We start from the raw sequence: 25556 nt of genomic DNA, 5'->3' as shown, positions 1-25556 counted from the left end.
TAATTTGTCTAAATATTCTTTGTGTATTATATTTATTTTGATAGTATTATTTATATATATATATTTCCTTTGGAGAATAATATCAATATGAGCCTGAAATAAATATTTAGAAACTTATCATATGCTTCATTTAACTGTTCAGAAAAGTTTTGCTTCTCAAAATGTATTCTTGGGGACGATTTTTAGAAAGTTCCCCTCTCTTCTTATACAATTCATGCAGAGATATGCTCAGAATGTTTCATTTTCGGGAATGTAACACACAGCGTTATTTTCAGAAGAATGCACTTGTTTGTACATTGATTTTTCACCAAAGAGCTTATTCGGATTAAGGAACACAATAAGATTGGAGGTGGTAATAGACTTTATGCTCAGGGACAAACTAAAAACTTGTTATCCTGAATCAGGTTACGAGCCTTCTGCAGGCTTACCAATCTTTTGGTACCAGAGCTTTGTGATATTGCCTCTTTAGTGACCAAAAGTCACCCGATGTCTGTTATTTTGCCTTTGCGATCCTTGACTTACATTGAAGATGGCTGAGCGGCAGCCTGAAAACTCCTGGAAATTTCTGTGTGTCCTGTTATTACGAATGATTGGATTGAAGGAAGAAGTACAGGTATATGTGTATACATATCTGTGTGTGTGTGTGTGTTTGTATCTGTGTGTGCTGGTCAAGTAAACAACCTTTTTCACCAGGCAAAGCAGCTCTGTGCCTTATTAAAAGTGAGCATTAAAGAATACTACTGTTAGGCTTCCCTGGTGGCGCAGTGGTTGAGAATCTGCCTGCTAATGCAGGGGACACGGGTTCGAGCCCTGGCCTGGGAAGATCCCACATGCCGCAGAGCGGCTGGGCCCGTGAGCCACAACTGCTGAGCCTGCGCGTCTGGAGCCTGTGCTCCGCAACGAGAGAGGCCCGCGCATCGCGATGAAGAGTGGCCCCCGCTTGCCACAACTGGAGAAAGCCCTCGCACAGAAACGAAGACCCAACACAGCCAAAATCAATCAATCAATCAATCAAACATACGCATCTGATTCAAGATCCTCATTAAAAAAAAAAAAAAAAGAATACTACTGTTAGAGGCAAGCTGCCTAGGGGCTGTGCTCCAAAGAAAGTACCACACTATGCAATAGCATAAGTGGTGGTGTCTACCAGTACTGGGGAAAAGTTAATTTTTAATGAAAATGAGTTTATAGGCTAAGCTGGCATAGACACTACAGAGAAAATGGAAATATGTGGGTATGTTTGTATATCACTGTAGGTCCTTACCTTATAGTTAGGTGTCATTCTCACTGAATAAGTATTTTTCCTTTTTCCTCTTTCTCTGGGGACACTTTAAAAGCAGTTTTCATTTGGGAATTTGATCAAAGATTGACATTAACCCTCTTTGTTAGCCTATAGGGAGAGCATTTTATGGGTATATTAACATTCTCTCTCTCCTGTAACTTACGCTATTTTATGACCTGAATACCATAAATAGGAGTTTGCTTTGATCTGAGCAAATCTTAGAATACCAGGAATGAAAACACAAAGAAAGCATAGAACTTGAAGTTAGAAAGCTCAGGCTCCACGGTTTATTACATAACTTGCTATGTGATGTCAAGCAAGTCACCTCACATCTCTGGCCTTTAAGACCAGAGTTTTGAAGGGCACTGGGTGGGTCTGAGAACTAGCTCAGGAGAGTTTTACATGGACTACAGTGCCACCTATTGGAAAAAAGTAGACTATGAAAAACGACAAGAAATTACGGGATCAATGTGGGTCAATTTTGTTTAACTCACCCCTCTCCAAAAAACAAAAAACAAAAACCAGTAATACAACGAACGGTATGGATCGCAGAAGAGTTTCAGAATTTCGTATCATTCTTATATTTATTGAAAAATGTCAAATGACAGATACGACAGATGTGTGATGAATACATTATATAATAGGGTAATAGATTTCAAAAACATACTGCTAAAAATCTATTGCATGGCATAATCACATTGAACTCCATAAGGATGCTTTAAATTTTGGTTTAGATACTTTTTCAATTGTACCTGCTTAAAATAAAAGTTGGAATTTTAGCTGTTAAGTTATTTAAGTGTAACGGTCCTGCCTGAGTTTCTACCTAGTTGGAATCCTGTACTCCAGGCTTTGGCACTCCCCCACTGCCCTGAGTCAGGCAGCACGTAAGCCTCTGTTGGCTGATCGCTCTCCTGGTTTGAGAAACGGCGACAGAGTACTAACAAATGCCCTCCAAGTCCTGGGAGGGCCACCCTCATCCCTTTCCTTTCCTGGCATCTATACCTTATAACAATGGCCCTTGTTAATGTTACTTTTAATTTTTTATGACTATAAATGCAATGGTTGGGCCTTACAGAAAGTAGGAAAAGACAGATAAGCCAGAAAAAATACTTAAAACACCATGTCATTATTAAGGAGAAAGATTACAGTTATTAACATTGTGGTATATAACCTTTTACTCACACAGACATATACATAGACATACACCACACACACTCACAATTGTATATCTACACATATACCTATATAGAAACCTTTTCCTCTTTTGCCAGTATGACATCATATTGTTCATGCTATCTTGTAACTCGCCTTTTTTTTTCAGTCAATAATTTCTAACTTTCATGTCAATAACATTTTAGCTTATCCTTTGCCCATATTTGAATTGTCCCAATTGCAGTGTGATATATTGGTGGTATTTCTCTTTTTATAAGGGGTGCGTATGTATGTTTAGTAGGTATGTTCCTAAATCACAGTTGTTGTTTTTTTTTTAATTTATTTATTTATGTATTTATTTTTGGCTGTGTCGTGTCTTCGTTTCTGTGCGAGGGCTTTCTCTAGTTGCGGCAAGTGGGGGCCACTCTTCATCACAGTGCGCGGGCCTCTGACTATCGCGGCCTCTCGTTGCGGAGCGCAGGCTCAGTAGTTGTGGCTCACGGGCCTAGTTGCTCCGCGGCATGTGGGATCTTCCCAGACCAGGGCTCGAACCCGTGTCCCCTGCATTAGCAGGCAGATTCTCAAACACTGTGCCACCAGCGAAGCCCAATCGCAGTTTTTATGAAGGTAATTGTTTATAATTAGCTTCAAATATAGTATCCAAAATAAATGATCAAGTAGAGTTTAGTCTAAAGTGGAGAATTTCAACTTTTTTTTTTGCTTTGAGAAGTATCTGTTTTTAGTATTTGATATAAGACCTTTTATCAATTTAATACTACCCTGATCTATTATTGTCTTCAAATTTAAATTGTGTGTTACTTTCTTCAAAATGTTTCCTATTGCATAATTCAGTAAGCACTCTCAACTTGGAGATTAGGTTTATTTGTTTTATGTACCTGATCCACTTCATTTCATGCCCACAAGCATGGTTAGAGAGCATTCCTGAACTCCTTCTGACTTAGGTGTGTTAGCTTCATTCCTGAACTCATTACTAAATGAGGTGGGTTAGCTTAAGATAGATAAACATCAGTAACAATGGAGAATGTTTTACAAGTTCCTACACTGTTATTGGTAAGTTTAGTTGGGTTGTTGGTATGCATTTGTAAGGGACAGCTGGAACCAATTCAACTCAACTCAGTTTTGAGCATGTATTGAGAATGGGTAAAATACCATATTAGATACTGGGGTAGATTTAAAGAATCATACTAAGGAAGAATCTTACTCATTCGGGTTCAACCCCTTATCAGATGCTTGAAATCCATCTAGTCATAAAAAAGACTTATCGTCATGCATCTTCGTTTTCCTATGACAGTCCCTGTCTGTACCTATTATCCCAGAGTAATTACTAATAGTGCCCCTCTTTCGATCTCAGGTGTTCAGATTGGAGGATAAATTTCATTGCAACCCTATTGGTAAGTGACTTTGTTTAAGCACCTCTAGGGTTTGGAAATTCACCTACGTAGTTGTTGGAGCTGATCTGAAAGCTCTTTGGCGAATCATGACTTTCATTTTTGATATCCAAGTGGATCTTAAAAACGCAAAAATGGGAAGTCTTGTCTTATCTAGCAGGTAGTAAAACTAGGACAAGATTTCCCTTAATATGTGTCATGAATGCAGGAAGGGTCACTGGAGGATTTTAGGGGGTAATTTAGTGATGCCATCAATCTATGAAGTAAAACTGCAGCAGATAGCAGGTAGCCTGTTGCGAACCATCCACCCTATCCTGAATCCTGATTCATGGGATCATGAGGCTAAAATGTAGCTGGATTAGGAGTCAGGACATTTCAATCCTGACTGCACCCTAATTCTGTTTATGCTCCTCATAATCTGTTCATGTAACTTCTCTAACCACAATTTTTTCATTCGTAAAGTGGGAGTAGCTTTTGTGGTGGTTGTGAGCTCAAATGAGATAATAGGTATGAAATTAATGCAAGGGATTGTTTGTTTCTATAAGGACTGGGAAATCTCATAGGGATTTCTTCCATTTCAAAGAAGAGTTTCTAAAGAATTTTTTTTTTTTTTAAATCGGCCCTCCAGGCAGTCATAAGAGAAAAAAAATCTGTAAATAATGCAAAGCAGACTCTTAAATAATAAACCAAAATTCAAAGTAATGTGGTAGTATAGAGGAGGAAAAGACTGTTTCTTATTTGAATGAGGAAGTAATGAACAAATTCAGCCAATCCTTTTCAACTTTTAGTTATTTGGCTCGGGTTTCAGGCAGACTGCTGGCATGTGCTCCTACCTTAGCACACAGGAGAACAAGCATCCTTCCTGTGGTGATCACGTGCTTAAACCTTTTTGCCAACGGCTGTTAGGTGCATCAGCTTAGGATAATTATCCTCAAACCAAAATTGTTGTTTTTGGTAGAAGTAACTTGGCATTCAGGTGGATAATTCTAAACTATACTCAAGAGATGGTTTCGTTTTCTGTGGGAGCACTTTGTGACTAGTTAATCCCCAAAGCAGCCCCACTGCATGCAGAGCCTGCTTAAAAGTTAATGTCCTGCCTTTATAGTGTTACAGCTCCTTTATGGTAGAGCCAGTCAGTAATTCCCACCCTCAGAATCCGCTAGGTCAGGGTCATCTCTTCTGTGCTTTTGGTGCCAAATGCTGAGCTTTCAATTAAATATTTCAAGCAATTGAACTGGTCTGAGGCTGTTTTCGGATAAGGTCTTAGCCCAACTTAATGCTTATATCCCACTTCTGTGTAAAGATGTACAGGCTTTAGACACAACAATTCTACTAGTCAAGTTTGTTAATTAAAAAATGAAAAGCAAAACAGCTTTCTCACCTATGTGGTTTTTTTTAAAGCATGTGAATCTCCTTTCAACAATTTCATCTTTTCACGCATCAGACACTGAACAGAAATCTCAAATGCATATTATCTGCTATGTGTTTGAACTCATGGATGTTTAAGCAAAATTACCTGAGATAAATAATCATTGGTTCCTATAAATTCACATTCAATGACCCTGACCTACATTGTATTAGGTCCTGGGAAGAAAGTCTGCTAAGAGGTGGTCCTGCTAGAGAGGAGTTCACATCTAGTTATAAATGGAACCCAGATAGCATCTTTAGGTCATTCTGTTCTTCGAGGTCTCCGAAAGATTGGCCTGAACCCCTGTTCCATAAATACCCTTTATAATATTATTGTAAATTCCCAAGGGTTTATGTTCTTAGAGCCGCCTCTGGCTTGGACTTTATATCCTTTTTTTGGATTCTTATTTTCCAGTCTCTACTTTTTGAAATATCCTTTCTCTCCTTGATTTAACCCCTCTCAAAGCTACCAGGACCATAGCGATGGTTTGCGGGTCACCAGGGAGAGGTTAGTAAGTATATCACATACCAAATAACTTAAATGAGCATTTTAGGCCTTCTATGGAGTCCTTTTAGCAATGCTGCCACTTGGTAGTGTCCCTGCAATCCTGGCCTCTTCCCATTGGCTGGCTCCTCTTTCTGTCTCTTGTGTCATCTTACCCTTTTCTTCCCGCATTAGATTTAATCCTATCACCTCCTTATGAAATATATCTGGAATCTGACTTGTCTAAGCTATCACCTTCTCTCACCTAAATTTTTGCAATAGCTTTGTAACCTCAGGCTACTGTGAATAAAGCATTCAGAATATCATCCTTTAAAAATGTAAAATAGATCCCATCACTCCTCAGAACTCTTTTGTGGTTTTCTACCTCACTTCATAAAATCCCAAGTCTTCACCAGGCCTTCCAGGTCTATAAGAAAATCACTCTGATATCATGTCTACTGTTTTCACCCCAGCAGGCTGGTTTCTGCTTTTCTTTAAACATGTGGAGCACACTTCTGCCTCAGGGCCTTTGCACTTGTCAACTATGCCTGGAACACTCTTTCCCCAGTATCCCATTCCATTCAGGTCTCTTTTCTAATGTCATTTTTTCAGTTAGGACATTTTCTAATCTCCATCCTTATCTTACTTTCATCATGGCATTTATCATTATCTGATATACTATATAACTTCCTTGTTTCTTTATCCTCTTCTCTCCAGATCACTGATTCGAAAACTATAGTATGTGTCAGAATCAGCTGGAGTGCTTGTCAAAGCACATATTCCTGTGCCTCACCCCCAGAGTCTCCGATTCAATGATCTGGACTGGGGCTTGAGAATTTGCATTTCTAATAAGTTCCCAGCAACACTGATGCTGCTGATTTGTGAATCACACTTGAGAATCAGTGCACTAGAGCTACTCTGTCCAGTACAGTGGCCACTCACCACATGTGTATTTAAACTGTTTAAATGTAAGTGAAATGAAAAATTCAGTTTGTTAGTCCACTAGCTCAATGTATTTCAAATGCTCAGTAGCTAAATGCAGTGAGTGGCCACAGTATTGGACAGGACAGATACAGAGCATTTCTATCATTGCAGAAAGTTCTGTTGGACAGCCCTGCTCTAGAACATAAACTACATGAAGATGGATTTCTTTTTGGTTCCCCCCCCTTCCCCCCGCCCAGAATTATATTCTCATATTTATATAGCTAGTCCAGTTGGGCTTACTTTAGTGTAAGGAATAAGGTAGATACATAGCTTTTTTTTTTCATCAGATTTTTCCCAATACCAGTTATTGAACGTTCAGTTCTTTCCCCAGAAATTTGAAATATCATTATCATAGGCAGTATTAAATCCCCATCTGTATTTTTGTCTCTTAGAGAACTTTCTGGTCTTTTGCATTTATCTGCCTGGGAATAGGAATATTTTCTAGACAAAATTGGCTTCTGGAATTATTGAATAAAAAGTTGAACCTGTAATTATAGAATGAGAGAATAAGGTTATAAAGAAGATCTGTAACTTTTACTTGCCTTTCCAAGAGTCGTTTATTATAAAACATTTAGGCAGTGAGTTCAAAGGTTCTAGTCAGCATGCAACGTTTTTGCTACAAAAAAGTATAGTATACTATATATACTATAGTGTGCAAAGATTATAGATGACCATATTGACTAAAGGAATAGGCCATAATTATAATATTCTTGGCCCATTATCCATCACCTTTATTAAATTAGAAAATTTGTATATCACAGATAGAAATACAGTAATTCATTAAGGCATATCAGAAGGTTTAAACAAGAGTGTCAAATTGTTATTATCTTTAAACAATTTTTAAGTATCTTTTTCCTTAAAGGTTTATATGTTTGTACATAAAGGGATGAAAAAATGGTAGCACAAAAATAGGGATTAACAAAACAAAAACAAAACTTTAAACTAATCACTATTTTTGTCTTGTTAACTTTTGTTTTTTTTTTTTTTTTTTTTTTTTTGTCTTGTTAACTTTTAGTGTATATTTCCAGCAGAGATTCTAAAGAACTGTACATTTAAGAAGTAAAAGATGTTTGACGTGTAAAGTTTAGAATTTTTACATGAATTAGTTGGCACATTTATATATAGAGAGAAAGAGAAATATAATCTGAACATATCACCATTTACTCATAGACCACAGTGGACAGCTCCATTTAGTTGGCAGTGAAAATTCTCTCCTCTTCCAGCTTAACTGTATTTATAATTATACTGTATTTTTCTAGGCATTACCTAATCCTTCTTAAGTTTATTTACCATCAGGGTAAGAAGTACCATTTTCCAAATCTAGAATTGGTACATAGCATCAAATTGCTATCATAGAGTACTATGTTACGAAAAAATGAACTTCAACAATACCATTATGCTAGTTTTTCTCTCAAGGAAATTAAATATGTACTATCCAAAGCCAAAATTTGGGCAATTATAGAAAATTTATGTATGAACATACTAGATAGCTCAAGAGAAGGACATAAAACTCCTAAATATTACTGTGCAAGCATTTAATAAAGATATAGGAAATGTATTTTGGGTATTGAAACATATTCCAGAGAACATTTTTTTTACTGAGGGACTTAGTCTTTTATTTATTTATTTTTCTTGGTATATGTATAATGGGTACAACTTGTATGTGGGAGAGAGAAGGGAGGTGAGTGTACAATTATGAAATATACCTCTTTTTCCCAGAGCAACTGGAATGGCTTAAGAATGGGCAACAACTGTAGAAGGTGAGGGTGAGGTAGGGTCTGAATCCAGGGGATGGTTTGAAAATCTATATAAAGTGTTTGACCTCAAGACCACACAGTGCCAGACAACTAAGCCTTCCCCAGCAGGACACTGGCTGTCTGAAAATGTTGAACCAGAGGGGCTACATACCTGGGAGTTCCACTTAGGAGACTGGGAATGAGGTGCATATGAAAACAGATTACTAAATTAAAAATAGCATGCTGAACAGTGAGATTTTTAGCCTCAGTTCCCTGTCAACTTTCTAAAACACTGGTAGCTGGGTTCATGTATCTACTCAAGAAATTGGAGAATTATTTTTTATTTATAGTTTTACCTCCCATTGGAAAAAAAAATAGCTGGCCACCTGATTACCCTCAAATGAAGCCTATCAACCTATATACCTCAGTTCATGAAAATAGGACTTTTACACAGTGTTTTAGTGCCTCAGTCTTAAATACATTCTAATAGCTTAGGATCTCCAGATGTTTGAGGAAAGCACATAATACAAAAGATTTTTTTGGTGTGCTTTCCTTAAAGGCTGACAGTTAAGAAAGAATTGGAGCAGAAACTAGCACACCATTGTAAAGCAATTATACTACAATAAAGATGTTAAAGAAAAGAAAAAAAAAGAATTGGAGACCACACTGTTCTGTTGATGCTGTGAATGGAAACAAAAGTCTGTGTCAACAGTTGGAGTCTGTGGAAAGGGAAGCAAAAAATTAAGAAGTGTCTCTGAATCTCAAGTTGGATTAACAATTCCCTATAGAGATAGGTTATGTATTACCGTTAGTGTTTAACACTTAATCACTATTTAAAATTATCTCATACGTTTACTTGGTTATTTTTTCATTGTCTAGCACAAGAGTCCATAAACTTTTTCTGTCAAGAACCAGATAGTAAAAATATTAGGTTTTGTGGGCCGTACAGTTTCAGTCACATCTACTCAAATCTGCCATTGTAACGCAAAAGTAGCCCTAGATATTATGTAAACAAATGAGCATGGCTGTGTGCCAGTAAACCTTTATTTACAAAAAACAGGCTGTGGGCCCACTTTGACCTGCAGACTGTAGTTTGCTGACATTCGGTCTGGTCCATCCAGCAGAGTATTAGATCTATGAGAGAAGGTATGCCCTAACAGTTGTACCGTGTCTCCAGTGCCTAGAAAATATTAAATGCTGTTTGAATGAATTAAGAAATCTGTACGACACTCTTCTTTAGGATTTGTGGGCTTCCTCACATAGATTCTTTCTATGCTTTCTAAAGCCCAAAGGGTTATAATACTTTATGCTTATGAGAACCAGTTTATAAGCTAAAGATTGCTCATATTCCAAATGACATTGTAAAGGAGCATTTGCTAAACCAAGTGACTGCTTTTGGATAAGGAAGGGCTTTTCCTTCTACTGAAATCTGTGATATGAAGACAATTTGGCAGATAAAAAATATACAGAATTTTTAAACCAACACAAGGATCCAAGCTCTCTTGAATACTATTCAGAAGTTTTAAACTATTATAATTTTGTCTGCTTAAATATCTTGTAGTTAGATTTTTAAGCTGCTTTCACAAATAGTATTTTGCAGCCTTGTTTTATCTACTGAAGACAAGAGGCCCTAGGAAAAATGCTTGAAACAATAAATTTAACAGTTAATGAAATTGTTCTATGATCAGCATTACTCTTGTTTTACAGTAAACCTATGATGGACTTGTTGATATTCCTCTGTGCACAGTATCACTTAAATCCATCAAGTCACACAATTGATCTGCTGTCAGCTGAAAAGAACCCCATTAAATTTAAGCCAAACACACCAATAGGAATGTTGGAGGTAGAAAAAGTAATTTTAAAGCCAAAAATTTTGGATAAGAAAAAACCTACACCTATAATACCAGAGGTAAGATTTTCACTGTAGATTTTGGTATCTTATAGCTAAAATACTAAGTTGATTTTTTTAGTCATTATCTGCAGCTCATTGCAAATGAAATAAAATTTTCTTTCCTGGTCAAATTCGACGTAAATATGGCTATAGTGTTTTCCTGGGCCACTTTGTTTAGGATTCACTTAGTTGTTTATCCTTGGATTAACTAGAATTTGGGGAATACTTCAGATTTTAGATGCTCTAAAGTGATCTATATGACAGTATCAGAATCTGACAATTATGTAAGATCTCTATTTTAAGCTACTCTTTTAAAAAGTGTTTATATTAAAAAAAGGTTTTATACTCTTTTAATACAAATTCCTTTAAGAATTTATTAAAATAATTTTTTGGCTTCTCTGTACTTGGTAAGCCGTAGTTGTAAGTTATTTAAATTATTGTTAATTTGAGCTACATGATGGCTCAGTTTTCTGTGATGTATGAATTTTAAGCAAAAAATTTTAACCACAGTGATTCTAATATCATCAATTCTCCTTTATTTATAAAATTGTTCTTTTTCTGTAAGCAACAGGGGTAGAAGTTTATGGGTTTCTAGAAATACTCTTTCAGTAGGAATGATATTAACCATTTTTAACTTCACAAAATATATAAAGGTTTACATATTAAATTAGTAGTTCATTTACATGTGACTTGAGTAATACATTCTCATATTTTCTTCAAAAAATTAACTTTTTTTGGACAATACTAAAACATTTGCTTTCTATAAAATATGAATATTAAATATTAACCAGGATATTGGGCTATTTTCTAGCAAGGTATACATGCTATTTATCTAAATGGAAATAGTGTTATTTATGCTAACATGGGACTATATATGGTATTTTAGTTTTATGAATACATGTTAAACTTTGAAGATCTGCAATCTGTAGGTTTCACTTAAGATGGTCACATGTTTCTAAATTCCATTTACATATAGAATTAAATTCAGTTACATTAAAATGTGGAGATGCTTAAAATCTTCTCAATAATTTTGAATTAGCAGTATTAAATATTTAAATGAGGACTATTATAATATTCTTTACTAATATATTAAAATTAACCAAAGTAGTAGTAATAATAGTGACAACAATAGGTAGTCACAAGAGTTAACGTTTACTTATTGATAATTTACAATGTGCCAGACACTGTGTTAAGCTCTTTATAATGGATTAACTCATTTATCTTACATCAAATAAGAGAAGTTCAAAAATGTTAATGTCTTAATTAAAATATCCCTTTTTTTTTTCATTGAGACAACTGACCATTAGAAAGATAAATATTTCTCAACTAAAAAAAATAGAATAAAACATATATAATTCTATTATTATGTATGTTTGCTAATTTTAAAGTAAATATTACACGGAATAAAGCAAAAACATCTGTAGGACTAGATATGAGGCTTTTATGTTTCTTTTTGGATTTAAATCTACTTAATACTTTATAAGAGTTATGAATTTAATCTAGATTACTTAATAAGCAAACTATTTCTAAGAACCTGGTTTGGATTTAGGAAGTAACATTAATCAAAAAGAAAATTTTACAACAAAGTAGAAAAATACTGTTTATCGTACCAATGTGTAATTGTAGATTATCTCATTGTTCTAGATGTCATTGTAGAAAGTTTGTTTCAGTAAATCATGGTATAACTCTGGCTTTAATCTGTGTTTTCAGAAAACTGTGAGAGTAGTGATCAATTTTAAGAAAACGCAGAAGACGATAGTGAGAGTTAGCCCACATGCACCACTTGAAGAACTTGCCCCTGTTATATGCAGCAAATGTGAGTTTGATCCATTACATACACAATTATTGAAGGACTATCAGTCTCAGGAGCCCCTCGACTTGACAAAATCTCTTAATGAGCTGGGACTAAGAGAATTATATGCCATGGATGTCAGCAGAGGTAAGTAGACTTTTCATGTTATTCATTTGGTGCATATATGTGCATGTTTTGTGTTTATGTATAAGTGTTCTCAAGTTCATAATGGCACGTTAATGGATCCTGTAGTAAAGTCAATACATGTCACTGGGAATAAGAAGAGAAAACTAAATGTAATAAAATTTAACTTGAGTTCAGTTATTCAAATTGGGATAAAAACTCGTCTTTCTTAGCTGTCATCCACATTTTACACCTTTCCATCTACCTATGAATATTTGGGCTGTAATTTAACTTAATTCTTTGTGGTTTTAAGATTTAAACAGAAAATTAAAGTTTACATGTAAAGTCATTGTTGTTCTAAAGAAGTGTGAATTACAATAGACTCACCATGGATTTGTCTGAGTCTTAATTATCTTTCAAATTTGGGAGTTTCTTGACAAATTTTTTTCTAAGTTCAGCACCCAAGATCAACTGGCTTATAAAATGAATCAGTCTACTTACAAAAATCTTCTAAATAGGAATAGTTTGGAGTGTAAATCTGTAGAAATAATGTATTAAAATTTGGAGATTTTAGATAATGTTGGTTTCTATGATGTCTGATAGATAAATGCAAGCTTATTCAACACAAATCTGTTTTATTAGGAGAAATAAAAGTTTAGTGAAGAATGATTACTTACATCCTCTGTGTATAGAGAACTTCAAACTTTCTCCTGAGATTGTGGCTTTAAATAATCCATAGATGACTATTTCAACTCAGTGATGTTTTATACTTGAACAAACATTATCTTTTCAGTCAATTTACCCTCTTTTACCCCCTCCTTCTGTAGCCACTTCTGTTACTGCCTTCAATAAGTCATCTTTACAAGGTAAGACACATGAATCAGTAGAAACAGATTATAATACGAAATCTCTATTTCTATTGGGTAAATTGAAAACAAGCTGCTAATTTTACCTGTTTTCTTATCATTACTAATATGTACATTCTGTAAAAGATTTTAATTTAGAAAATCTTTGGTTTTTATTTCCTGAAAAATAGTTTAAAGCCCCCTACCTTGATTTCTGAATTTAATTTCAGTAATTACATTTCAGTAATTGTTTGAAAATTAATATCATCTTAAGAATAAGAAAAACATATCCTTGACTCTCAGACAAAAAATGATGTTGCTACGATCTTTATTGTGTACATATACTGATAACTTGGTGGTTCAATGGAAGAGTTTCAGATTATTTCATTTGAAACAGTTATTCAGAATAATAAGGGTATATATTCATCATAGGAAATGTTTGCAACCATTAAATTGTTTGTGAATATTTTGTAATAACATGGAAAGTGCTTATGCTAAAATCAGCTTTTAAAGCTTTTAAAATGTTTAATACAGTATGTTTTAAAAAAAAGCTTTTACATGAAATTTCTGAAAAGAAATACATAAAAATTTTAAGAGTTGATACCTTTAGGTGGTAGGGCTATGGGTGAATTTTTTTTCATCCTCTTCTTTATTTTTTTTAAAGTTTTTATTTTATTTTAAAAAATTTTTGATTTACAATGTTGTGTTAGCTTCAGTTGTACAGCAAAGTGAATCAGTTATACATATATCCACTCTTTTTTAGATTCTTTTCCCATATAGGTCATTACAGAGTATTGAGTAGAGTTCCCTGTGCTATACAGTAGGTCTATTTTATATATATCCTTCTTTTCTTTATATTATAGAATTTTTTAATGGAAATGTATTACTTTCATAGAGGAAAACTTTATTAAAAATTAGCCATTAATAATAAAGTCTGGAAATCTGTTTCCCCATTAAAAAAGGATAGGCTCAGGTAATTGATTACTATAATAATTACCCCCTACTAAAAAAAAATTAATAAAGTGTACACATTATACATTATTGGATTATTGGAATCTTCTTTCTTTACCACTTCCATTTTTTTTATAACACAATGAGCCTCTCAATTCCAAGAATTAAGCCCACATCAGTAATAGTGTGATTATTTATTTTTAGCGGCTGTCATGAAGACTAGCCTAATCAAAGGAGTTAAAAATTCTTATGTTTGTAAAGTGTATACTGGCTAATAATCAGAAGATAGGCATGTTAATTCTGACACTACATTAGCTTTCAAGCTCATTGGCAAACTGATAGGGCAAATGGCTTTATTTGTGCGGATCTCACCTTCCACTCCTATAATAATCTAGAGGTAGGAAAAAGTGTTCTCTGGTTCTTCCAGCAACAGCATTCTGTTACTTGTACTTGGCTTTTGCTTCTAACTTTGCCAGTCTCTACATACGTAACCGAAAGCAAATTCCATAATCTTGTTGGCCTCAGTTTGAAGGTGTTGAATGCATTGATTTCTAATATCCCCTCCAGCTAAAAAAAAGTATGTGGTTTATGCAGAGTATTAAATGTTGTGAACATAATCTTAAGAGATTGTAATAGGAAAATGTAAAAAAAGCTCCTTTTACAGTGTCAAAATCTACAGGGTCAATCCAAATGTTGTAAATGCTCCTGCCTCCTTATTTTGTCCGATATTATCAGAAGGCTTAGAATTTTGTGTGCAATTATTTACAGCCTCTCTTTGGGAAATAGGAAACTACAGTATTTGAGTTGCTTTTCTAAGTAAGCTCAACTCCTTGTCTTAGTGTTTAACTCTGACTTGTAGTGATCCCTGAAAGTGAGCTTTAGGTGAAGACTTAGGAGTTAACCAGAGTAGAGGATGCCCAGGTGCCTGGAAATTGCTTTACCAAAAATAACTACATGAGTACTCTGGTTATAGTTATTGCACTGCACCACCATGTGAACTTTCTATTTACTGTTTCAACTAAATTTAATTGTATATCTACATTCAATTAGTGGAGGAGTCTATCTTAAAATGAAATAGTAGCATTTCTTAAAAAAAAAAAAGTCAGAGGTATTACACATCATCTTTAAATGGATACTGGATTCAGTTCTACTATTTAATGTCTGTTTTTCTTGGTGCAAGTTATTCAGACTCTCTAGTCACCATCACCAAGGCTTCAGATGTGTAATGAGATAGTATCATCTGCTTCCAATTCTTTACATTCCCTAACTTATAAAAAGGAATCAGAATAATAACTTGTGACACCTGCCTCACAGGATTGTTCTAAAGAGTGAATTAGGCATGTGAAAAACTCTTTAACCACAAAGTGCTGTCCACATGTCTATTATTATTAATTGTTAGCATTGTCAGCATTGTGTAGCATGCATAGTGCTTATTTAATATCTGAAGCATCAGATTTATGAAGTTTTAATCTGTGAAATATAGTTCTCCTTTAGTGTCTTATTGAGGAAAGTTGCATTAATGTATTTATTGGTGTTAACTATGTTTGCTTCCATGGAATAACTCCTACTTTGTCATAATTTATTTAATTTTTTAAACATTTCCTTTAAATAAAAAGACTATACATTTAATCCTAAGAAAGGGCTATGTATTTAAGACTTTACATTGAGCTGTAAGTTCTGCTACAGATATATCCCACAAATGTCAATATATAGTACTTTGTCTCCAGTGTCACTGAAATTATACTGTGGTTTACCATAAAACCCATATGTGTTTCATAGGAGAAATGTTTTTAAAATTTATAAATCCCCACTCCTGTGTCTCTCTCTATCTTTCTTTAAAATTTGCAACTTATCTGTTGAAGAAACCAGGTCATTTGTCTTATGGTGTTTCCCACATTCAGAATTTTGCTGATTGCATCCCTTGGTGCCACTTAACATGTTTCTTTATCCTCTGCTTCCTGTAAATTGATTGTTAAATCTAGAGACTTGATCAGATTTGGGTGAGATATTTTTGGTAAGAATATTTCATGGATGGTATTGTGTATTTCCATTAACAGACCTGTAATAACAAGTTATCTTTTTTTGATGTTAGCCATCAATAATCTTTGCTTATGTCTTTTTTTTTTTAACTGAAGTATAGTTGATTTACAATGTTGTGTTAATATCTGCTGTACAGCAAAGTGATTCAGTTATACACATTCTTTTTTATATTCTTTTCCATTATGGTTTATCACAAGATATTAAATATAGTTCCCTGTGCTATACAGAAGGACCTTGTTGTTTATCCATTCTATATATAATAGTTTGCATCTACTGACTCCAAACTCCCACTCCATCCCTCCCCCGCCACCCCCCCCCCCCCGCCCCATCTCGGCAACCACAAGTCTGTTCTCTACATCTGTGAGGCTGCTTCTGTTTCATAGGTGGACTCATTTGTGTCATATTTTAGATTCCACATATAAGTGATATCATATGGTATTTGTCTTTCTCTTCCTGACTTACTTCATTTAGTATGATAATCTCTAGGTCCATCCATGTTGCTGCAAATGGCATTGTTTCATTCTTTTTATGGTCGAGTAGTATTCCATTGTATACATGTACCACATCTTCTTTATCCATTCATCTGTTGATGGACATTTAAGTTGTTTGCATCTTTTGGCTATTGTGAATAGTGCTGCTGAGAACATCATTGCCAATGTCTTGGTTAATTAGGAGTTAGAAAATAAATATAATCTGTTACAAATATTCCTTTAATTATCAGTTGAGATATTTCTAAAAAAGAAGATTTCCCTATGTCAGCTATTTGTCTACCTAGATAGAGTTCATTCAGAAAAGTCAGGATAAAAGTGTGATTCTTAATCAATTTTTAAAACAATGGACAATGAGAATCAGTTATTTTTTTTAGTATCATTATGAATTCATGGAATTAAACATATGTGCTATGTTTCAACTTATTGAGATATTCTTATGATGCCCAAATTGTCCTGACTTTGGCCAGGAGAAACCGTATCAGATTGGCTCCTGAGATGGTTCCTTTTAGTGGGAAATGGTATTTAGAGACAGTCTGGGCAAGGGTGACTCAGCAGTACTGGATTTGTCATTGTTTTTGGCCCTTTCAGTTGACATTAGGAAACACTTTTTAGAAAATGAAATATTACCTATACAACTTTGAGGTTTGACATTTGCCATTCTGCTTAAATTGTGGTTTAATTTCGGCACTATTGACATTTTGGGCCAGATAATTCTTTGTTCTGGGGGGCTGTCTTGTGCATTGTAGTTTGTTTAGCGGCATCACTAGCCTGTACCTAGTATATGCCAGTAGCACATTCTCTTCACCCTTCCCCCAGTTGTGACAACCGAAATTGTCCCTAGGCTTTGTTAAACGTCTTTGGCGGGATGTGCGTGTGTGTGCGCCCAAGATCACCACCAGTTCAGAACCACTGGATTAAAGAAATAAAGTTCTTAAAACATTTAACAGAGTGCTGAGTAATTATAATGAATCATGTTTTGGAGAATTAAATATTTCAGAATAGTTTAGCTCTGAGACAAAATATATAATTCAAAATCAACAAAGGGACAAACTGTATGATAGCAACTTCATATCTCATTTAATTCAAAGTGTCCTTTTTACTTCTGAAATGTTGGTAGTTATGGATAAAACACAGACTCTGAGTCGCTTCAGTTTCCTCTGCTGTGGAACAGGAACAATAATACTAAATTTGCTTGTTGCTTTGAGAATTAATTAAAATATGAGGTGCTGAGCAGAGTGCGTGGTTCATAGTAGAGCATAATTAGTAGGTTTTATCATTAGATAAAATTATCAAGGGAAAGTAATTGAGGGACAGTTCACCTCGGAGGTGAACATATAACCCCTCAAGCAAAAGTAAGGTGCTTTTCTTCTATTTTAGAGTCCTGCCAAATATCACAAAACCTAGACCTTATGAAGGATAAAGAAAATAAAGGGTTTTTCAGCCTTTTTCAACGCAGTAAGAAAAAGCGGGAGCAAGTACGTATTTTCTTATGTAGCATTTTATAAGGTTCTTCTACTCTGTTTTTAAGTGCACGTGCTTTTCATCTTGGAATTACCTGTAGATTTTGCCTTTTCATTCTTTATTAGACTGCCAGTGCCCCTGCAACTCCTCTAGTAAGTAAGCATCGTCCAGCTTTTACGAGGAGCAATACCATCACCAAACAGTATATTTCAAACACCCTGCCATCGGATGCACCCAAGAAGAGGCGTGCTCCACTGCCTCCAATGCCAGGGTCTCAGAGAGCCCCCCAGGACCCTGCTCACATCCAGGAGAGGCCAGCTTCTTGTTTGGTGAAATCCGCAAGTCTGGATGAAACAGAGGAGGTACGTAAATTTGTTTTGTTTTGTATTTTTAGGATGGGGCAGGGGACCATCCATTTTTCCTCTTAACTAACTTGTCCTTTTCCACATAGGCTGCTAATAGTAACAGTTACTAATATGTAATAAGATGAATAACTAGTTACTAATAACGTTGGTACTGTGAAGAGATTCTATATGTAGAGCTCTGCAATGCAGTAAAGAATAAATACGTCAGTTTTAAGTAGCTTTTATACACAAGCAAATAAATCATCCATAAGCCTTAAAGTCCTGGTTTATTAAGGCCCAACTGGAGGTTCTTTCTTGATGCATGTATTAAGAATGAAAAGACTTAGTTTTGAACACTTTTTTTTTTTAAAGAGCAACAAATTTTTATGTTGCATTCATGGGTTTCTAACTAGATATAGTCAGGTCTTGACCTGACTCTGAGATTCTCAGGGGGGAAGTCCTTGTGTCTGCCTGATACATAAATACTCTATAATAAAAAAGAGTCTTTATATAGCATATATTGTAGTTACTATCATATACTTTTATGTTCAAGGCACTGTTCTAGGAGTACCTTTTTCTCAAACATTCTCACTATTGCTCTCTTTAATCCCAAATTTTCCTGGAGCATGCTGTTTTGTAGAAATCCATTTGCAAACAAGTTTTCGTGCCTTTGAAGTCTGTACATTCCTTGCTTTATTCAGGTGAATTATAAGTGAAATTTTAAGTAAATGTGATTGAACATGAGATCATGTATTTTGCTGCTTGTAATCAAATGATTTAAGTAACTCTGAGAGCAAATTTTATTTTGAGGTGTTTGAGAAACCGAGAAGTTTTCTTGTATCTAGTTGAAGGGTTTTATTTCCCCCCTGGAAGCTTAGTAAATTCAATGCTCAAGTAAATGAACACTTCTCAACCAACTAATAAACATTTCTGTACTTCCTTAACCTTAGAAAAATTTTAACTGTAGTTTTAAATTGTAATTGATAAGCTCTCATATGTGTCTTTAGAAAGTAGCAACTGGATTAGATAGAAATGAGCATAAAAAATGTTGGAACTCGATAATTTGGAAAATCATCTATTAAACTGTCTTCTTATTTCTATAAGGCTCTCTTGTCTAATGGTTGTGGTATAAAGTCTCATCTTGCCCATCAGGAGGATAGTTATTTTTTCAAATGATAGAATCATTTACTACAGAATTGTCCAGGGTAACTGCTTGGTAGTTGGATTCAGCCATAAAAAGCATGTGGGAGTGCCGTAGTCAGGCAAGAGGAATCCCGCGGAAAGATGCGGTGAATGTCAGGGCTGTGGCAAGTCTGGGCATGCGCAAGAAACAGAGCTTGAGTGAGGAGAGAGGCAGGGACCAAATCAGGGTCCCAGAGACCTCATTTTGTGGCCATAACTAGTTTGCATTTCTTCATAGTGAATCATTTAAAAGGTAGCACTTTCAGGATTGTTTTATATTTTTAATTACCATAAAACTACACTGTAAGAGTATAGCTTATCATACTCATGAGTGGTTACCAAAGTCTTTTTCTTTATACAGAAATACATCTTAGCCCCTGCTCACAAACCTTTATTCCAGATGACTTCATCCAATCTATTCCAGTAAATGTCCTTTGTGTTGGGAGCCTGAAGAGGTCTACATTGTCTTTCGAACAGTCAGCTTCTTAAAATTCTAGGCCATGCTACCAGTGACCTCGACAAAAGCCATTTCTTTTGATTCTCACTCTCTGCTCTATGACCAGTTGATGCCCCCGTGTTAAGGACTAATTTTTTTTTTTTTTTTTTTTAGTATGTTGCCTTTGGCAAACTAGACATCTTTATATAATTTTCTAATTATTTTTTCCTTTGATCTGGACATCTGGATAGTTCTTTGATGTATTGTTTAGTAAGACCTGGAATTACTTGTTTTTCCCTAGTGAAGCTGAAGAACCATTTTTAAAAATTTATTCATTACAAACATTCTTAACAATTAAGCTGTGGTTCTGTGTGTGATTGTGTGTGTGTGGGTATGTGTACATGTACATGTGTATGCTCATATGAATTCTTCCCTTCCCAGGCATCCCAGCACTTATTTTCTTAAGTTCTTTGCCATATTTGATGGAATAGATCACCCTTTGGTCTTGATTTTTCTTTCTTCCTTTTTTTTGGGGGGGGGGTGCTGTGCCACGTGGCATATGGGATCTTAGTTCCCCGACCAGGGATCGAACCTGTGCCCCCTACAGTAGAAGCATGGACTCTTAACCAATGGACTGCCAGGGAAGTCCTTTCTCTCTTCCTTGGTCCTAATTCTCTTCTTATATCTCAGCTCTCTTCTATTTTTTTTGCCACCACTTCCTTTACCCATTTTCTACATTTGGAGGTACCTGAATCCACGGTCTTAGCCTCTATTTACTCTTTCAGAGAAAACATCTATTCTTTGTTGAGTTTTTTGTTGTAGTGTTTTGAATAGTGTCCCCCCAAAAGATACATCCAAGTCAAGGATCTAGAGATGAGATAATCCTGGACTTAAGTTGGGCTCAAATCCAATGACTGGTGTTGGTATAAGAGGGGAGACACGGGCACAAAGACACAAAGGAGTAGGCCATGTGATGACAGAGACGGAGACTGCAGTGGTGCTGCCACAAGCCAAAGAATGCCAGGAGCCACCAGAAGCTGGAGGAGGCAAGGAAGGATTCTCCCCCAGTGCCTTCTGAGGGATATGGCCCTGCTGACACCTTGATTTCAGGCTACTAGCTTCCAGAACTATGGTAGAATAAACTTCTGTTGTTTGAAGCTGCCCAGTCATGGCAATTTGTTACAGCAGCCCTATGAAACGAATACGTCAGCTTTGTATTCCAATCCCAATATTGTTCCACTTGCAGTTTGAACTCATGGTTGCTTATGGACTCATCACTACCTGGAAATCAACGTATTTAAAATCAACCTCACTTTTTTTCTCTCAGGTTGAAAAGCTCAAGATCATCTTTGATGTTCTTTATTTTTCTTTTCACATCCAATTAGTGACCAACCCTTCATTCAGTCTCCCTTCACAATATCTCCTTGTCCCTTTCTTCCATTCCCTCTGCTAAAAACATGCCTCAGGGAAATCCAGGGCCGGGAGGGTAAGGAGAAGGTCAGTACTTAACTTGTCTTGCCCCTTCTTGTCTTCAGAAGACAAAGAATGTGGCAAGCTGCCACATTTATATTTTATAATTGTCACTTCCCAATTCAGAAACTTTGGATAGCTGGCTGTTATTTTCTAGGCATTCAAGGTCCTCTACCAGCATAACAATTTAGTGGGTGTGGGGGGCTCTGCTTTCATCCCTCCCTCCCTCCCTCCTTCCCTCCTTCCCTCCTTCCCTTCTTCCCTTCCTCCCTCCCTCCCTTCCTTCTTTCCTTCCTTTCTTTCTTCCTTCTTTCCTTCCTTCCTCCCTCCCTTCCTTCTTTCCCCCTCCCTCCCTTCCTTCCCCCCTCCCTCCCTCCTCCCCTCCCTTTCTCTCTTTCTTTCTAGCTGTATTGACATACAATTGACAAAATTGTAAGCTATTTAGGGCTTCCCTGGTGGCGCAGTGGTTGAGAATCTGCCTGCCAATGCAGGTGACACAGGTTTGAGCCCTGGTCTGGGAAGATCCCACATGCCACGGAGCAACTAGGCCCGTGAGCCACAACTACTGAGCCTGCGTGTCTGGAGCCTGTGCTCTGCAACAAGAGAGGCTGCGATATGAGAGGCCCGCGCACCGCGATGAAGAGTGGCCCCCACTTGCCGCATCTAGAGAAAGCCCTCACACAGAAACGAAGACCCAACCCAGCCATAAATAAATAAATAAATAAATTTAAAAAAATTGTAAGCTATTTAAAGTACACATTGTGGTAATTTGAAATACATTGTGAAAAAATTCCCACTATCTATTTAATTAACATATCCATCACTTCACATGTTATCTTTTTTTTTTTGGTAAGAATATTAAAGTTCTAGTCTCTTAGCGAATTTCAATTCTATAATACAATGTTTTCAACTATAGTCACTATGTTTTACGTTAGATCCTCAGACCTTATTCATCTTATAGCTGAAAGTTTGCCCTCTTTTACCAATTGCTATTTCCCCTACCACCTAGCCCCAGGCCACCTTTTCTACTCTCTGTTTCTATGAGTTTGACTTTTTTAGATTCCACGTATAAGTGATACCATTCAGTATTTGCCATTCTTTGTCTGGCTTATTTCATTTAGTGTAATGCCTTCAGGGTCCATCCATGTTGTCACAAAGGGCAGAATTTCCTTCTTTCTCATGGATGAATAATATTCCTCTGTGTGTGTTCACACGTGTGTATCTCATATATATATATTTTAACATATCACATCTTCTTTGTCCATTCATCCATACATGGACACTTGGGTTGTTTCTATATCTTGGCTATTGTGAATAATGGTTCAGTAAACATGGGAGTGCAGGTATCTTTTCAGTATCCTATTTTTATTTCCTTTGGATACATACCCAGAAGTGCAATTCCTGGATCATGTGGTAGTTCTATTTTTAATTATTTGATGGACCTCCATACTGTTTTCCATAGTGGCTGCACCAATTTACATCCCCACCAAGAGTGCACAGGGATCCCCTTTTCTCCACATTCTGCCAGCACATAGCTCTTATGTTCTTGATGACAGCCATTCTAACAGGTATGAGGTGGTATCTTAATGTAATTTTGATTTGTACTTCCCTGATGATTAATGATGTTAAACACCATTTCATGTACCTATTGACCATTTGTAAATCTTCTTTGGAAAAATATTTATTTAGTTCCTCTGCCCATTTTTTAATTGCATTTTTTTTTTTTTTTTTTTTTTGGCTATTGAGTTGTGTGAGTTCTTTATGTATTTTGGATATTAGCCCCTTATCAGATGGAGTGATCTTACTTTCTCTGAATTTGTCTCTCTTGTGCCTTTTTATTTTGTTTTAATTTATGTATATGTGCAGGTAGTATATTCATATGATATATATTTCTAAAGATAAAAAGGAAAATACAGTGAAAATTCTCCTTTCCTACCCTGCCACTAGCCAAATTCTTATGCCCAGAGGCAACCACTAACAGTTTCTTGTATATTCTTCCAGACATAATCTATATATACTCAAGCCAATATTCAACCTACATATGATTTTTTTCTCAGATAGTCACATGTTATATGCATTATGTTATACCTCACTTTTTGATACTGAATGATGTATTTTTGATATCCTTATCAGTACATAAAGGGCTTCCCTTTTTAAAAGCTGCATAATAAATATTCCATTGATGGATATAACATGTTATGGGGTGGGTACCCCATCCTCTAAACAGAAACATTAAGGTTATTTTATTGTTTAAAGCTTATAGCATTGTTAAATTTCCCCCCTTTTTTTTCTTCCAAACCAGCAGGTGGGAATTGTGTTTCACAGAGAAATTCTGTAACATAGTAGGTGTTCAAGAGAATTGATAAGTAAACTTTTAACCACAGCTTTCACACAGTCAGGTATAGTATTGATATATACAATGAGAATGTCTGTCCAATAAAATTTTAGTATTTCATGTGTAGATCTGGTAAATTTTCAGAAGTACTTGGATAACTTAAAAATTGCTTACATTTACTTGTATAGTAATTGGCCCAAGTAATTCTTGGCAATATTCTTCTTAAGCTTTTACAAAAAAGCCAGAATTTTGGCAAGGTTGTATTGAAAGCTTAAGGACATAACTAAAAGGTAGTGTGTATTACATAATGCATATAAATAAAATTGAGCCCTGAATTGAAATTTTTTATAGTGTTAGATGAAAATATTCAGGAAACTCAGCAAAACATATAAGTTTATAGATGAATTTTACTTATTTTACTGTTTGCTTCTTTTAAATTTAAAATCAAAGATAGTCATTATCACTGTAGATATTTTGTATCTATTTTAACAATTTCATTTTGAATTTGAAATTTTAAAAAGGCACTACTTTTACTAATTAAAAGTAATACCAAGCTGGGAAAAAATTACTGGAAAAAACCCCGGCAAAACCATTTCCAAGTCCATGAAGAATTTTGGATATATCTTTATCCTGTAATTTTTATTGTTAGGTGGTAAGATAAACCACAAGGGTGCGCTGTTTAACAGAACTACCGCATTTTGATTTTTCCAATTTTTTTCCCCCCCAAAGAGTCCTTTGAATAAAGCAGAAAGAAAATATTGGAAATAGTTACATTATATTAGAAATAGCAAATGCTTATCTCTTGTGGATGTAGTGCCTGAAAACAGAGCTAGAGAGATAAATAACAGTAATGCATAACAAAGTGATTTATAATTAGCACAGTTTTATTCATTTTGAGCTTTTATCTTAATGTTCTTTTAAGTAATCATTGATATTATATTTGCCTTAGGCTTACAGATAAGTCAGTCTATCTGTAGCTTGGAAAAAATATTGTCAACCACATCTATTTTATGCTTTTTGGCTGTCTATATTTAATAATTTGCCTCATTCCTCTAAGGCATTTCTCAATACTGGCAAATTAAGGTATTTGGATAGTGATTTTGGAGCATCAACTGAAAATATTCACATAAAAGGCTGTTGATTTTCTGAGCTAATTTTGGCAACCGATTGTGCAGTTTCCAAAGAGGATTCAGTGATGATCCCAGTTAGTAAGATAATTTATCTTAACCTTTTTGGGGAACATTTCTGCATCTAAAATTCTGTCCACCTAAAGAATATATTTTAAAGACTACATAGTTTACTGTCATTGCTACAGTGTCCTTTGCATGTCCCTGAATCTCCCTGTACTCCTTTCACATGGTTTCAGGTCTTGTGTCATTTTCTTTGTAAAGGTGAAATACACTGTCTTCTGTGGAAATGTTCATTTGGAAGAGAAAACTATCCAATTAGAAAATTTCTGGCAGTTTTTCCTGGTACTCTTTAAGCACTTTGTGAACACGATTCTGCCTGAAGATGTGAAATGCCATTTGCACAACAACATATGTAAGAGCTGGCTCATGCTGTCATTTACATGGACTAGATCACATGTATTACTGCATAAAATGCATATAGTTATTTACATAAGATTGTCATTTACTTCGTACATGACAGAAGTCAGAGATGCAGTGGCACTGACTTAAATTAAAAGTGACTTAGAATTCTGGGATTGAAACTAAGTTCAGAAATCCAGTTTTCGTCCCGT

At 35.4% G+C, this 25556-nt stretch overlaps 1 protein-coding gene across 9 annotated transcripts in view; it reads left to right on the top strand.

Annotated features, from left to right (window-relative positions):
* COBLL1 (cordon-bleu WH2 repeat protein like 1) overlaps positions 1-25556 on the top strand; it is a 150729-nt gene that overhangs the window by 90880 nt on the left and 34293 nt on the right. For 6 of the 9 annotated variants that reach the window (XM_057551063.1, XM_057551062.1, XM_057551061.1 and 3 more), the window contains 5 exons: positions 10162-10363; positions 12056-12284; positions 13088-13126; positions 17965-18062; positions 18174-18410. In XM_057551063.1, coding sequence (XP_057407046.1) covers positions 10162-10363; positions 12056-12284; positions 13088-13126; positions 17965-18062; positions 18174-18410 — 805 coding nt within the window. Of the gene's footprint in view, positions 1-3806; positions 3847-10161; positions 10364-12055; positions 12285-13087; positions 13127-17964; positions 18063-18173; positions 18411-25556 lie in introns of all 9 variants that reach the window. The other 3 variants (XM_028166741.2, XM_007183197.2, XM_057551067.1) reach the window with 2 other exon arrangements.

The sequence above is a fragment of the Balaenoptera acutorostrata genome, chromosome 8 (genome assembly GCF_949987535.1).
Source record: "Balaenoptera acutorostrata chromosome 8, mBalAcu1.1, whole genome shotgun sequence".
In the NCBI taxonomy this organism is placed as follows: Eukaryota; Metazoa; Chordata; class Mammalia; order Artiodactyla; family Balaenopteridae; genus Balaenoptera; species Balaenoptera acutorostrata.
This window is presented reverse-complemented; position numbering and strand designations above follow the sequence as displayed.